We start from the raw sequence: 15,709 nt of genomic DNA on the forward strand, positions 1-15,709 counted from the left end.
GTTCCTTTAGAACTCTAGGGTGGAGATCATCCGGACCGGCTGACTTGGATACGTCCAACCCCTCCAGAAGCTCCCTAACTAACTAAATATGGCAGTGTAGTCCTATTGGGAGGTGGCATCAGGTGACAGAACTGAGGGTGTGTAAATATTGCAGTCACAAATGTGATTTATAATTTAGTGGAGAAGTATGAAGTAAGCTGTAAACTGCCTTGAACAGGCTTGTCCAACATATGGCCTGCGGGCCGCCACGCGGCCTTCCAAGCTGTTTTCTGAGGCCTGAGGTGCTGTGACGGGAAACAAAAGTAAACACTGTACTTTCATTTTGGGGAGGGGGTGATGTGATACCGCTTCCTGCGAGGTCTTTGAATATGTGCCGCTAGCCCACTGGGTGATAAAAAAATTCATGATTTGGCCCTACATTCAAAAAGGTTGGACACCCCTAACCTAGATGAATGCTAGCAGCAGTCTAGCCACAGCAGGCCAAAGCTCAGCAAGCACTAATTTAGCCAGGTTCAAGTCTGTGACTAGTATAGACATACTCTCCAAGATATTCAGATTTCTTCCTCTCCGTTGGAGTTGCAGTATATGCTTCAGTTGTTGGATGCTAGTGTATCTAATTTTGGAATTGATGAAGTCTTAGAATACCTGTATCTGAGATCCAGCACCTTGCAGCCATCTCATTTTGTCTGAGCAGTTCACCACCCTTAAGGTAAATGCCTTCAATATAGCAGCCCTGATTACTGTACTCCAGTGGTTTTGAAACTTTTTTCATTTGCAGACCCCTGAAAATTTTTGAATGGAGGAGTGGACCCCTTTAAATTCTAAGTGTGGGTATTCACCAGGGATCCTAGTTGCCTGTTGGCTGCGGAAAAACACAGAATCCACATTTTTCCATGACCTACTGAAAGCACAGGGGTGTCCCACAGTGAATGGCGCCATTACTGCTCTCTTCTATATTTGCTGCAGTTTTTGCGCCTCAGACAATCGGTGGGGGAGGCTCACTGTGGGATGCCGCTACTCTTTCGGTAGGTCATGGAAAAATGTGGATTTGGGGGTTTTGGTTTTTGTGTTTCTTTTTTTTTAATGGAGATTTTTCAGTTTTCTTCCCTGCAGAAAGCTAGGACCCCTGGTATTCACATACTTTTGATTGATTGTAGTAATCTTACGTGGTCCCCTTAGATATAGTCTGCGGGCCCCCAGGCTCTGCGAACAGGTTGAAAACCACTGTTATACCCCAGTGAAACTAAGATCGAGTATAACCTTTGGTTGGTGTTGCCAGATCCCCATGGCAGATAACATTTTTTTACAACTATTAATTTTGCTTCCTGAATCAATTTGTCATGCTGTACCACTGTCCTGGAAACAACTTACTCAGTTGGCAAAAAGGGTAATTTTATGTCAGGCAAATCTAATAATGTAATAATTTTAACCCTTCATATACTTTTGCCTCTAGTTCTGTGTTACCTTTTTTTTTTGGGTGGTTTACACACCTGAAAAGTGTCATTTATGTGACATCCCTGGCCTTGGCCTTTCTTGTTCCATCCCTCTTCCCTTTCTCAACTTATTTTCACACAGCTTGATCTGGTGGTCCTTTATTGTCCCCTGCCTCAAATTAATACTGCTTCCTTGACTTGTAAACATCTGATCAAGGAAGAAAAAACTAAGGTAACAAGTCACCTTTGAACAGGAGCTTGTCATTCTTTATTTTGTGCCTTGTCTAAGTTGTCAAATCTGATTGCAGTGCCAGTGTTTTCTCTTTTACTGTTTAAGACCCATTGCCTGGAATGTTTTGCTTGATGAAGAAAACTGAATTGTACTTGGTAACAAATTCTTATGTCCTACTGAAGCATTTTCTCCACCCCTTATCCTTTACACATGCTCAAGACCTAGTCTTGTGCTCCTTTTCTAGATTTTTCAAGATCAGAAGACATCTCTTGTTGTTGAGAGCTGTGTATGTTGAGATGTATAAATGCTTTCTGTAGAATTCACCATTTTTGTTGTGGAATTTAATTTTTAAAATGGAAGACTATTTCATGGCAGTAAAATAAGTCATTGCTGGGGGGGATATGCTTGTTACTGTAAATGTCTGAGCTTATGTTATGGGGGCCTGAGGAGGATGATGATCATAATTTGATCACCTGCATAATATAGTCTATGCATTTTTTTTGCTCCTCTAAAAGAGCTCTAAAATTGTGGGGTTTAAAGACCTATAGTCACATTACTTCTTGCCCTTTCTTTTGATATATTTTTTTCCATGGTACACTTTTTTTTTCCACTTTTCAAACCCTGGCTAGTATTCCAGTAGAAAGGATTCCTAGTTTTAAGTTTCTTTTTTAAAAGATGCATACCAAAATAGGGCTAAATGTTTTATGCAAGGCATTCTTGCTTTTCTGCTTCTAACTGAATACTCTTTATTTGGATATTTACTGTGACCCTTGCATCCTGTTAATGTCCTTGCTTGCCATAATGCAGTTCTCCTTCCTAGAAGTGTCCTAATTTCTTTTGTTTCTAGTTGTAACCTTGTACTAAGAGGAGATGGCTAGTCTTCTTTCTGTTACTGAGCAACCCAAATTATTCTATATAAATGACTTGACTTTGTTAATACTTACCATTCTTCCAATCTGCCATCTTCAAAATTTACAATTTAAAGCAATGCTTTGATTTGTCCATGTACTGATGAATAGCATCAGCAAAAAAACTAGTCCACATGAAACTAGGCAAAAAATATCTACGTGCTATCATTGATTTTTCTCAACAATTGTAATGTGCAATTTCTTGCATTACTTCTAATCACCAATATATGACAAATTATCTTAGTACACAAGTAATTTTTAATCAGCATTTTGGGAAATATCATCGTCAGTCCCTTGATAAGAGGATGACAGTCTTTCAGTAAATAGGGAAGTCATCGGTGAGTCCATAGATGACTGGGATGCCTGATTAGTGTTTTGTATGTTTGGCTGCAGTCATCACAAATACTTTTGGGAGGCAGAAGTGGATCCTAGTGATGTCTGGTCGCAGCTCTTTGCCTTTGTTTCTCTCACAGGGAGACGAGTTTACTTGAAATAATACCTTGCTTATATCACGGCAACATTGGGGATGATTCAGTTCTTAAATCTCCCAGGTATTGATGTTAATATTACATTTCTTCACCTTGGTCTTCAAGGTGTCCTCAAATCTCTTTTGCCCAGTTTTTGAGTGGTGGCCATTTGTGAGTTGTGGGTGGGTATAGGGCCTGCTTTGGAAGCCATTTGTCAGCATCCTCATGATGTCTGATGGAGCTGGTGTTATAAACATGGTTTTAATGCTGGTGGTGTTCACTTGAGTGAGAACACTGGCATTTGTTCTTCTGTCCTTCCACTTGATATGGAGGGTTTTCTGAAGAAATTGCTAGTGGTAATGTTCCAAAGCTTTCAGGTGTTTTTGATGTCATCCATGTTTTATGTCCATGTAGCAGGATGGCAACGAACTGGTAAATTTTAGAAATTTGATTTCGGTCATGATAATTGAAGGCACTATTTTGGAGATGTCCAAAGGTAGCACTAGCAGCTTTTATCTGGTGTTGAATACCGTTGTCTATTTTTGTGAAATAAATCCATTTCCTTAAAAATCTAAATCTATCTGTCTGGGAGATGACATCCTGTCATGGTCAGCTACGTTTTAATTGGGGCTGGGAGTCCAGATAATGAGCAGTACTGAGTTTAAGTGCATGGCTTTAGCTACGCATTGAAGTTAAAGCCTTTTATTCCTGAAATTGGTGGTCTTCCAGTGCATGTTACTGTATTGTATGGTGTTGAGGTCAACACATTGTATAAGTCAATCCAGTATTTCTGTTGGGAGGTGGGGGTGGAGGTAGGATTTTTGTATGCCTGTTGTATAAGTTGATCCTGTCTTGTTGTGCAAGGTGCTGGAAGCCCGGGTGGGTACGATCAGGTGGTGTGCTGGTGGGCTCCCAGGAAGTTGGGTTGGGCCCCTGGGGGCTTGGGCAGCAGACAGCCCACTGGCAGCTGGCTCGGCTGGCCCTGGGGGGGCACAGCTGCTGTGGTGAGAAGGACTGGGCCCCTATGCAGCTCAGGGGCTGCCCAGTGACAGCTTGGCCCCCAGCTGTGGGGCAGGGTGGGGAGGCTCCACCAAAAGCATGATTGGATTGGGCCCATTGCTGCTTCTGCATTCAGCAGGTGCCTGCAGCAGGCAGGATACCTGGCACTGCCTGGGAAGGGGCTGTTTTGCCCTATGGGCAGCAGCATGGGGAGGAGGTTAGCAGTGGGTGGGCCCTGCCTTACACCCCATGATACCCCTGGGGCAGGCCCGCTCTTTCCCAGGCAGTGCCAGGCATCCTGCTGGCTGTAGCCACCTGTTGAAGGCAGAAGCAGAGGGGCCTGAGCCTGCTTTTAGCAGAGCCTCCCCGCCTGCCCCCTGGCCTGGGGGCGAGCTGCTGCTGGGCTGGGCAGTACCAGAGCTGCAGGTAGGCCTGGTCCTTTCCTCCCATGGCAGCAGCTCCCCCTGGGGCCAGTGTGCTACCCAGGCTCCCAGAGAGCTCCCGGGGAGGGGGACGTGTCTAGGCAGTGCTGCTCGCAGGGGACTGTGTATAAGTCAAGGTTGAATTTGAAGAGACCAAAATTAGGCTTCAAAACTCAACTTGTATACTATGAAATATGTTACTTCTGTTTTCCAGGAGTGCTTACCTTAATTTGTGCTTTTTCACTAAATTGTGTTTTCAGAATTTGTGTGCTGCATTGCACCATTCTTGCAGTGTTTTTTGTGTGGGGAGCTGCTATTTTTTTACTTCCTAAGTTTTAAGTTATAACTTGAGAGAAAAAAAGAAAAGATTAAAAAACAAATCACCTTCTTCCTCCCCTGCTCCAAAAAAAAAAAAAAATTCTCGCAGCAATATACTGAAGTTTGGGGCTTAGAAATTTTACTAAATACAGGATAGACTATAGCTGACCTAAAGCTTGGGTGTGGTTTTGAATTGCCTTAATCCAGAGGAAGGTATTTTGGTTGGGTTTTTTTTTTTTGGGGGGGGGGGTTGTTTTTTTTAATTCCCAGTTTAAAAAGGGGTCAAAACTGCTTAATTATAGGACTCCATGAAACAGTTTATAGTTCATAAAATAATGCTATATACTTTATTGTTTGAGCAGATGCATATATTCTCCAAAGTTTGTCATTCTGTAAGTAACAAGGCTTCTAAGTATAACTGTTCAGTATCATCCATTTGATAGTCTGTTATGAACGCTTGTTTAAAACAATCAAATTGGGCTAAACATACGATTTTTATACTGAGCACAGAAGTGGAAATTTCTCAAGTTGTCAATTTTTTAATCTAGTTTGTGTCTCAGTTTTATTTGCACAATTTTTTGCCACTTAGCACAAGCTAATGCAGTGTTCTTTGCAGAGAGATGCAGGATATTTATTTGAAATTCTACGTGAATGTAACATTTAAAGTATAACTAGAAATTGTTACATCTGTTCACTTATCCTATTCTGGATTCGCATTAGTTTCTGATTTGGGGATCACTCAGGCTAGTGACTTAATGGAAAGGTTCTGTACTTGCTCAGAATATTTCTAATTTTATTTCCATATTTATGTTTAATTAGAACAAGGAAGACTTATTAAAGACTGACAATAGTGCTGTTCTGCCTGACCTCTGAAGTTTCTTTGAAACCTCCTGATTTGCTTTAAGTTTAGCTATTTAGAACAATTGTCACGTAAGCCCAGTGTAAATGTTTAATGTAAGATATTTATAGTAATGGAGAAACAATTCTAATTCTGTTTAGGTTCTTAAGGCTGTACCCATCCCTATTGTATTTGAGTGTTCAGAATGCATAGAGGCATTATTGGTTGGAGGGAGTTGTTTAAAAAAAAAAAAAAAAAAAAGTTATGGTGATGGCAGAAAAGAACTTTTGAACTTGTAAATGTATTGGGAACACATTTAGTGTTGCCACTTTTTCAGTCAGGTTTCATTTTTATAATAGTTGTGCAAATGGCAGTGATCCTATTCAACTTTCAGCATTTTTAATTGCACCATTATCCGGTTTTACTAAAACAAGACAGCTGTTTTTTTTTTGCAGGCTAGAATGAGTAATCGTTGGAGTATGTTTTTTATCCATGTTTTTACTTGCAACTGTTATCTAGTTATGTCTCAACTTCATTGCTTCTCTTATTTAATTCTTAAATTTTTAAATTCTACTATTTTTTGTTTGGAGTGAGTCTTTGTGGACCTGCAAATGTTTATCTCCCTGGAGCAATATATGCAGAATAAAGTATTGCAGTAATTTTTCCAAATTACTGTAGTATTGTTCTTCTTCTAGCAGACTTTTTTTAAGTTATGAATTTATCTTATCCATGTCTTTTGCCTTCCATTTGATTTTTATGGCCTAACCACCAGTTTGTCCGTGACTTGCTAACAGATTTGCTGGCTGTTGATTTCTGCTGGAAATTATGAAACATGGTTTGTGTGTGATGATTTAAAAAATCAGTCTGTTTTTCCTTTTCCATTTTAATACACATTACGAAGCAGTGGTAAATTTGTTCTTTAAAAAGGGCCTAAATAAATACTTTGCTTCTTAAAAAGCAAAAATCCTTTATATTTGTATTTAACAGCCAAGCTACAGTTTCTGTTTTTTTATAACTATTTTTTGATTGTCTAGTCATTCATTTCTTCTGTTAGAAGTATATTTAGTTGAATATTTGATGATTGCTAGTTATTCATCTGCAGTATCGTTAAGCATTTTTCACTTTGATAAATGCAACATTGGGTGAAGAATGTAAAATAAAATAAGCCAGCTTTTTTATATAACTATCATTGGGTGTCACACGTTGCACTTCTAGTTTCTAGAATTATCCAGCAACCAAGCCTTCTACACTTGTAACTTCACCTGTTTCCTTTTTTCTTCAGCACTTAGTGATGCTCCCTTCTCTTCAATAACCAGTTAATCTCTCTTCATCTACTCCTTTTTTTTCTCTAGCCCTGTAGACAATGACTGTTTCCTGTGAGTAAAATAAGAGCTTCTAATATTTCCCTGACTTTGTAGATATTTTTTCTCAGGTCTTGAATGAAAATGTTAATTTGTTTCTACTACTAATCTTCCAAAAGCTATGTTTCTCTAGCTACTACGTGATATTAATACTGCTCCCCCTACCACAGCAACCCAGTTAGATTTTTTTTTTTTTTTTAAACAGGAAGTTCTCATACTTCAGCTTTGCTTTCCCAGGGTTCTGAGATTTTTGCTGCTTTCTCAACCTGGGGCCTGGGATGGCATAGCTATTCTTCTTGATGAATTATGGGGATCTGATCTTTAGATGTTAACTGATTTGATTAATTTGGATGGACAGTTTTAATTCTCATAAACGGGAGTTACTTCCTTGCTTTTAAAGACAGTGACATGAAAATTTGGTCCGTGTAAGCCATCTGGTCCTTTGGAGGTCCGTCAAGCCTCCTTTCACTCACTCATCCTGTTGCCACACTCAGCAGATGCTTTGAAGACTTGGTTAGTAGTCTGAAACGCATCTGGTTCAGTAAGCCTAGTTTATGAGAGGGGCAAAGTATTCATTTAGCTGTATTGTTGCCTTCATATTCTGTGGGGTTGCTGATAGTTCTGTTCTGCCTAACTCCTCTGGTGCTGTGGGTTTTATTCATGTATAGAAATTGCAACCTGTTGCTCAGCATGTGTGCTTAATCATCTATTTCCCACTGTACTTTTTTTTTCTTCTGTTGTTTTAAATGTGGGACCAGTTAGTATTGCTCATCTACGAGGCACTGCTTTTGAGTTCCTTTGTGCCTTGATCCAATGGTGCTCAACCTTTTTGTCCATGGGGGAGGATGGACAGTGCCTGTTCCTTATGTGGATTGGATTCGGCTGGTAGCTCTAGTCCAGTGCCTAGGGCGCGGCCCCTTCTGGCTGTGTGGGGTGCAGGTATACCTATCCCATATCCAGCTGTATGGGGAAAGGGGCTTAGCCCAGCCCCAACCTGGCCCTACAGGTGGGGGAGGGAACATGATCTGGCCCTGCAGGAAGAAGGGGTGTGGCCTGGCCCTTCTGTGGGGGGAGGGAGTGTGTCCTGGCCTCAATGGAGCCATATGGAGGAAAGAGGAGCGTGGTCTGTCCCTGATCTGGGCATGGTAGGGGAAGGGTTGCAACCTGGTTCCAGCTTGCCCCATGGGGCTTGGGATTTTGGCAGCAGGAAGGGGGTGGCAGTGTTAACTGCCATTGTTTGCCTGCAGCAAAAATGAACAAATCATGGGAGCCCCATGGATTCCAAGGCTCCACAAGGCTGCATTTGGCCTGTGGGCTGGATGTTGAGCACCCCTGTTCTAATCTAGGTTTTGCTTTTAATTTGTTCCATTTAATGTTTCATCTAATTCCACCAAGTCTTTCAATCCAGTGTCTTTTTTTTTTTTAAACTGATGTTGATCCCTCTACTTTGAAGAACCAAGGAGCATTACTATCTAACTTTAATGCCTAAAGTATTGCTTGTTCATATATCATATCGTAGCATTATGTGGAAGCTTTTGAACTTTTGAAAAAGTTAAACTCTTATCATGGAATGCAAGAGGTCATTATCCTGTTTGATTGCTTGTAATGCTCCTAATTCTCCTTGCTGCTTTAAATACTCAAGGCAAGGTAGGGTAGCACCTTAGAGACTAACTCGCTCCGAGAGGCATAAGCTTTCATAAGCAGCAGCCTATTTCATTAGCTGCTGTGAATAGTCCTTACTATGAAAGATGCCATCCTGCCTTGACTGACTTGGTGGAGGTGGTGGAGACAAATAGCATAGCCATGTTCAAAAAGGTTGAATAAATTCATGAATGATAGATAGATCCTAGTAATGGCTATTGAGCAGAATGGTTGTAGGTGGCTTCCTTTGGCATCTCTAAAACAATAATGATGGATACCAGGGAGGATATTGTATAGATCACTCTAGAGATCCAGTTCAGTGCTTTCCCTCTATAGCATCCAGTTTTGCTGCTGTTGGAGACAGAGTACTGGGCTATATGGACCTGGTCTGACCCAGTATGGCAGTTTTGATTGTTTTTATCCTTATGTGAAACCTCCGTTTATTTTATTTTTTTACACTCACTCACCCTGTTTTAAACCTGAGTAGTCATCGTGAACTTCAGTTGGAATTCTTTTTATATGTTACTTGAAATTAGAATGGGTTACACATTTTTGATGGTGAGTTCAAAGGAAGGAAGGGAAATAATTAGAGAAAGCCAGCAATAAATTTTTACATTTTGAGTCACTTAACCTTTCGTGAAAAAAGAGCTTTTATGTATTGCAGTCATTACTTCTGGTGTTGAAATATTTCATGATATAGAAATCCATAAAGGCTTGACTATATATGAATAAAAATGTGAGACCGATTAGCAAGATAGACTTTCAGCTAGTCAGTCATCAAATAATCCCAGACCTGTAAGTCTCTCCTTGGCTAGGAGTTAAGGTCTCATTTTTCAGTCTCTTTCATCAGCAGTAAACTCTTTTCTTTGCCTTTATTCTTTCTAGCCTAAATTTATTCCCTTCACTCTAGGCCTGCTTACTTTCAACTTTTCCCCCTCACCTTATTATGCTAGTGCTTTTTCCCACATTTTACTCTACTTCAAATTGATATTTTTTTTCCATTGCCTTTTTCTGCTCAGTGTTTTCTTGGTTTGTCAGATCACACATCCTAGCCAGCTTTCATGGGATCATAATTTCAAATGTTCCTTTCTGTAAAAGGAACAGGAACTGAAACCATTTCTCTGCTGCTTTGAATAGTCTTAATGGTTAAATGTCTAACGCCCTGTTCAGCTCCCTCTTATTTGACATGCATCTGGATCTTGCAATTTTCTCGTGTGTGTGTACAGATATGTCTTTATACACATTTTTAAATAGTAAATGAGTTTCACGTTGAGGTACCCACTAATTTAAACTGTTGGTCACAATTTCAAAGGAATAGGTTTTTATAAAACTATATATAAAAATCGATCCATTTATTACTATGTAGTAAGGACTTGGATACAACATTAATATAAACCATCTTTTTAAGAGAAGACTAAATTATAATATGCAAAGATTTATATACAGCATTGATTTGTAAACTTTTAAGTTCTGATTAATTAATGTAGCTTTTAATTGAATTTTATTTTCTGTTCCTAGGTCAAAAGAACATACTCCCATGGTACATATAGAGCTGGCCCAATGAGACAGATAAGTTTGGTTGGAGCAGTGGATGAGGAAGTAGGAGATTATTTTCCAGAGTTCCTTGATATGTTGGAAGATTCACCCTTCTTAAGAGTAAGAGAGAAAAAATGCTTTCTCAAATGCAGTGTACTAATTTTGCTGCGGAGTGGTGTTTGCCTAGGTTAATTTACCAGATCTATTCACTTCAGTGTTTTAATTTGGTTAAATAGTTGTTCCTAAAGAACTCAATCCTCAAAGCGCAAGGGAAGTCCATCCTGTCCCACAAGAAATGCAGTCAGAGGGCAGGGAGGCCCCTTTGGCTCAACAGGGAACTTCTAGGTCTCCTGAAACTTTAAAAGAGATGCCTACATCAGATGGAAAACTGGAATCGTCGCCAAGGAGGACTACTGGGCACTAGCGCGTACCTGTAGGGAGCGGACCAGAAAAGCCAAAGCAGTAAACAGGCTCAGGTTAGCTACTGGAATCAAGGATAACAAAAAGTTGTTCTTCAGATATGTGGGAAGTCGGAGAAAGAACAATATTGGCTCCCTGCGAGATCAAATGGGACAGGTGATGCCCAAGAGAAAGCCAATCTCCTAAACTATTACTTTGCGTCAGTTTTCTACCAACCCAAATGGGTCATGCTGTCAGACGGGACGCAAAGCATCTCAAGGGCTCAGGAGATGGGCCCGCAATTGACACAGGCGCCCATCAAGTGAGGGAACACCTCGAGAGGCTAGACATTCATGAGTCCGCGGGCAGAATGCACCCAAAAGTCTTAAAAGAGGTGGTGGACATGAGGGCATGTCCTATGGCCAAGATGCTTGAAAGCTTATGGTGCTTGGGTGATGTACTGGAAGACTGGAAAAGAACCAGTGTGGTCCCAATCTTTGAGAGAGGGTGGAAGGAAGATCCAAGGAATTACAGATCTATCAGTCTGATGTCCATCCTTGGAAAGATTTAGGAGAAAATTATCAAGGGATCCATCTGCAACAGGCTAACGGAAGGCAACCTAGTGAATGCCAGCCAGCATGGTTTTATTACTGGAACCTCATTTTCTTCTATGATCAGGTGACACTTCCTGGACAAGGGAGATGAGGTTGATGTCATCTGGATTTCAAGAAGGCCTTTAACTTGGTCATGAGGACATCATGGAAGACCAAGCTGAGGAACTACGGCCTCGACCATCTTATGGACTGATGGCTGGGGAACTGGCTCCGGGGTCGGACCTAAAGGGTACTAGTTGGTGGAACAAATCAAGGTGGTGCGAGGTTACCAGTGGACATCATCCTCCCACTATACTTGGCCTTTGTGAGGCCGCAGCTGGAGTATGACATCCAGTTTTGGGCCCCCCACTTCAGGAGGGATGTGGATAAGCTCAAGAGTGTCCAGAGGAGAGCCACCTGTATGGTCAAAGGTCAAGAGTGCAAGCCTTGTGAGGAGAGCCTGAGGGACATGGAACTCCTCAGCCTGGTGAAAAGAAGGCTTGGAGGGGACTTGGTGGCTGCCTATAAGTATATGAGGGGTGTGCATCAGGATCTGGGAGAACACTTGTTCACTTGGGCTCCCTAAAGGATAACTTGGTCTAATGGCCACAAACTTCTGGAAGGCTGATTCAGACTCAGTATAAGGAAACACTTCTTTACCTTCCAAGCGTTCAAGGTCTGGAACCGACTCCCCTTATAGGTGGTGCAAGCATCTACTCTGGATGTATTTTGTGCTGGGATCATTTGATCCTTGCAGACTTCCTGCTGCTGGCAGGGGGGCTGGACTGTATCTCACAAGGTCCCTTCCAGCCCCTAATGTCCTATGAAATCTATGAAATTTTGCTAGATAAGAAATGGATATTTTTAAACGTGCTTGAAAATTACTTGCTTCAAAATCTTGTGCTGTTTTATTTCCTGTTTAGTGTACGTTGCCATGGGGGACACTGTCTAGCCTAAAATTAGAGAGTCGTAAAGATAGTGATGATGGTCCCATCATGTGGGTACGTCCGGGAGAACAGATGATCCCTGTGGCTGACATGCCAAAGTCACCTTTCAAAAGGAAAAGGTATGTAGAAATTTTTTTAGCTAAGGAGCTATCTGATTAATGTTTTACCTCACCAACTTTTTCAGTCTTTACTAGGGGGCATCTAATCATGATATAAATCTTGTTTATATAACTTCTTGGCTCATAAGAAGCAAAATTATGCTTTTTTTTTTTTTTTTTTTTTTAAATTCTGTTTTCTAAGATGGGGATTGTGGAGTTTTTTTCTGAGCATTTGTGGAGGTGTCAGCCTCTGGGATTCTGTAGTCAACACAAATAATTGTATAAAAGAAATCGCTTTCCTCTATTAGAAATGTAGGTGCCCTGAAGTGGAGTGAGGGAGCTGTTTTAACAGTGTAAAGCTATATGAAGCCTGGTGTGGCTTAAATGGTCAATAAGTAGTAACCCAGGTTAGAGTTTTGCCATAATACTTGGTATTAACATCCCTATTTTCAGTTGCTATTGGATCTTTAAGACTCCACGTCACAAGGACTTCTGCCTAATCTGAAAGCTGACACACCTGACAATAGAATAGCGCTATATATATTTCTTGAGCCGTAGTATAGATAGTGGCTCAAAAGGAAGAGTGCCACCTACATTTTTACTGCACATAGGTTTTGCTTGTAGATCTCCAATCCACATAGTTACTAGGGGGATACTCTTAGGTCATGTTAATTCCTCTTATTGGTGGTGATTTCTTGTTGCAGGCTACCTTGAACTCCCCTAGGCTGTGCAAATCACACTTTGCTTGTAATTTTGTTGCTTTGCACACTGGAAGCACAGTAGGAAAGGTAGTAAGGTAGAGTGATCCTTTTAAGGTCTGTCCTGGAGTGGAACAGGATAATCAAGTGGAGCCCTTCTTAAGAATTGCACCCACTGCTTGTTTTTCCTGCTATGCTAGTTCTTATTGAAGGTAGTGGGGGTCTAGACAGGTCACCAGTTCCATCTTGCTTATCTTACGTGAGTTCTGGGGAGGTATAAACTGGGAAAATGTTGGCCTGAAGCCCTGATACCAAGGAGCTATCTAGAGGAATTTTTAAATGTAGATAAGAGCTAGAGGATGAGCCTAAGGAGGTATATAGGTATACCTGTAGTTTGCTGAACTGAGAGATCTTAATGTGATAGGGTACTATTTTCTCTAAGCTAGTCGAAGAATTGACTTTGTGCACGTGTTTCACTTCAGCAATGCTTTCTTTGCTGTTGCTAAAATGTCTGACAATCTTACAATTCTTCTATTCAGTGCTGAAATGTGAAACAGTTATAATACTGAACACTGAAGTTATTAGGTGGGAAAGTGAATAAACAAAAGTGAATTGAAAGAAAACTGAATGTATATCAATTGGGTTTAACATTACATAAATATTCTAAGTGATTCCTGGTTGCTGATCTTCCTGTAAACTGGCCAAAATGTAATTGCTTCCTAAAGGTGCATGTGGATGCTATTGACAGTATGAATGTAGAAAATATTAAGTTTTTTTTGTTCTCCCTAAAACAGAACTACCAATGAAATAAAAAACCTGCAGTACCTACCTCGAACTAGTGAGCCCCGTGAAATGCTATTTGAAGATAGGACACGAGCCCATGCAGATCATATAGGACAAGGTTTTGAACGACAGACTACAGCCGCTGTAGGAGTGTTAAAGGCCGTGCACTGTGGCGAGTGGTAGGTGTCAGCTGGCTTTTTCTAGTTAGACATGAAAAATACTTCTGTGAATTTCTGTTTATGCTTGCTAGAAGGCTCCTGAATTAGCGTGTTAATCAGGATGGGTATTTTGGCAATATAACTATTAATAGCTGTTATGTTTCATTTTTTCCAACTTGATGAACTGCATATGCTGGCTCTAACAAGATATAGATGCAGTATTTTAGTAGAGAATAAACTAGAAAGATGCATTACAGTAATGGCTTTTCAACTGGGTAAATTGTTAGACCCAAATGTTTCTGTTGACTGTAATTGACTGTGAAGCAGGATGTAGTGACATGCTTAAATTTTGTCTCAAATGAACTGTTACTGAAAATTTTCCCTGGAGTAATGCCTGAATACAAGCATAAACAAAGCTTGTAATTTTTATTTCCAGGAAAGCCTCTGCAACTATTGTATTAACTTTTTTTTTTTTGGTAGATTGATATCTAATGTGTTCCAATTTCTGATGCCAAGAGGTTGGTTTTCTTTTATGGTGAACTCTTGTACACCAGACAGAACATGTGCCTTTTTTATTCAGAGTTTTTATTCCTTGGTGCAAGTAGAGCTAAACTTCTGAATGTTGTTCTACTTCTTGTCAGACAGATGGACTGTTACTTTGGTCCACAACTTACTGGTGTGGTCTGTGGTTGGCTAGTTCCAAAAACACTGCTAAGGTCTAAAACCGTTGATGATTGGCAGCATGTTGCTGAAAAGACTGAAATATCTGCTCTGGATTGGTATAGAAAAATGGTGCTCAAACTTTGTCCCTGGAGAGCCAATGGAAAATGCGTCATCCAGCCGTGATGGGATGGGAGTAGTGGTCAGCCTTGCCTGCCTTGAGCCTGGCCCCACAGGGAGAGGAAAGGGGCTTTACCTGGCCCTGTGGTGGTGGAAGGGGGGCTGTGACAGGCAGGGGGGGATAGCGGGCTTGACCTAGTCCTGCAAGGCATGGCCCAGTCCGAACTTGGCCCTGTGGGGAAAAGGGCACATGGCTTGCCCCCTTGGGGGGTCTGGAGGAAGGGGTATGGCTAGTTGTGGCCTAGCTTCGCAGTGAGGGGGATGAGAGAGGAAAGAGGCATACGCTGGCCCTATTCAGGGTGGGGGCATGGCCTTGTCTCTGACTGGGCACATGGGCCTTGGGGTTTGGGGATTTGTCAGAGGAGAGGGTGACTGTATTAATGCTCCCCTGCCAAATTTCCTGACCCATGGGGAGCCCTGCAGGCCAGATGTGATGCCTCAGAGGATTGCATCTGGCCTGTGGGCTGGAGGTTGAGCACTCCTGGATAGAATATAGGTTTATAACACTAGACAGTTGTGAGATCAGACTGCACCATGTCATTTGGACCACATTTTTGCTTTTATTTTATTTGGTTTAAGTATTTTCATGGTAGATTCATCAATGACCAGAACTAAGAACCAGGTGTTTTACACTATCTAAAAATCTGTTACAATAGCTGATTTGTAGTTGCTGTGTTTTGAAGTTCTGGCTAGTGATCAGACATTTTGAAACCATTGGTCCAAAAATATCAACAAACAAAATAATCTTAGACATCCTGTAGCAAACACTCTTTTGTAGACTGAATCTGCAGTACACTGGCTGTGTCTACATGACTGCTGTGCAGTGATTTTTGTACATTTATTTAGTACTTGTTTATACATGTACTAAATAAATGCTCAGTAACCAGAGTTACTATGCAGTACTAGTAGTGAACATTTTTTTTTTTGTGATGGTGCTGCACAGTAGCCTGCTACTACTGCACAGCAGTGTTGCATCGTGGTCTTGCCACGTGACACTACTGCACAGTAGTATCAGGCTATTGCACAGTCAGTGTCTCA

At 41.1% G+C, this 15,709-nt stretch overlaps 1 protein-coding gene across 1 annotated transcript in view; it reads left to right on the top strand.

Annotated features, from left to right (window-relative positions):
- The window catches only part of RSBN1L (round spermatid basic protein 1 like), a 49,931-nt gene that overhangs the window by 22,179 nt on the left and 12,043 nt on the right, over positions 1 to 15,709 (top strand). Inside the window, exons 5-7 of the mRNA XM_019543972.1 lie at positions 10,138 to 10,275; positions 12,071 to 12,213; positions 13,685 to 13,852. Of these exons, the coding sequence (XP_019399517.1) occupies positions 10,138 to 10,275; positions 12,071 to 12,213; positions 13,685 to 13,852 (449 nt within the window). The remainder of the gene's footprint in view (positions 1 to 10,137; positions 10,276 to 12,070; positions 12,214 to 13,684; positions 13,853 to 15,709) is intronic.

Source organism: Crocodylus porosus, unplaced genomic scaffold (genome assembly GCF_001723895.1).
Source record: "Crocodylus porosus isolate Cpor-Errol unplaced genomic scaffold, CroPor_comp1, whole genome shotgun sequence".
Taxonomy (NCBI): Eukaryota; Metazoa; Chordata; order Crocodylia; family Crocodylidae; genus Crocodylus; species Crocodylus porosus.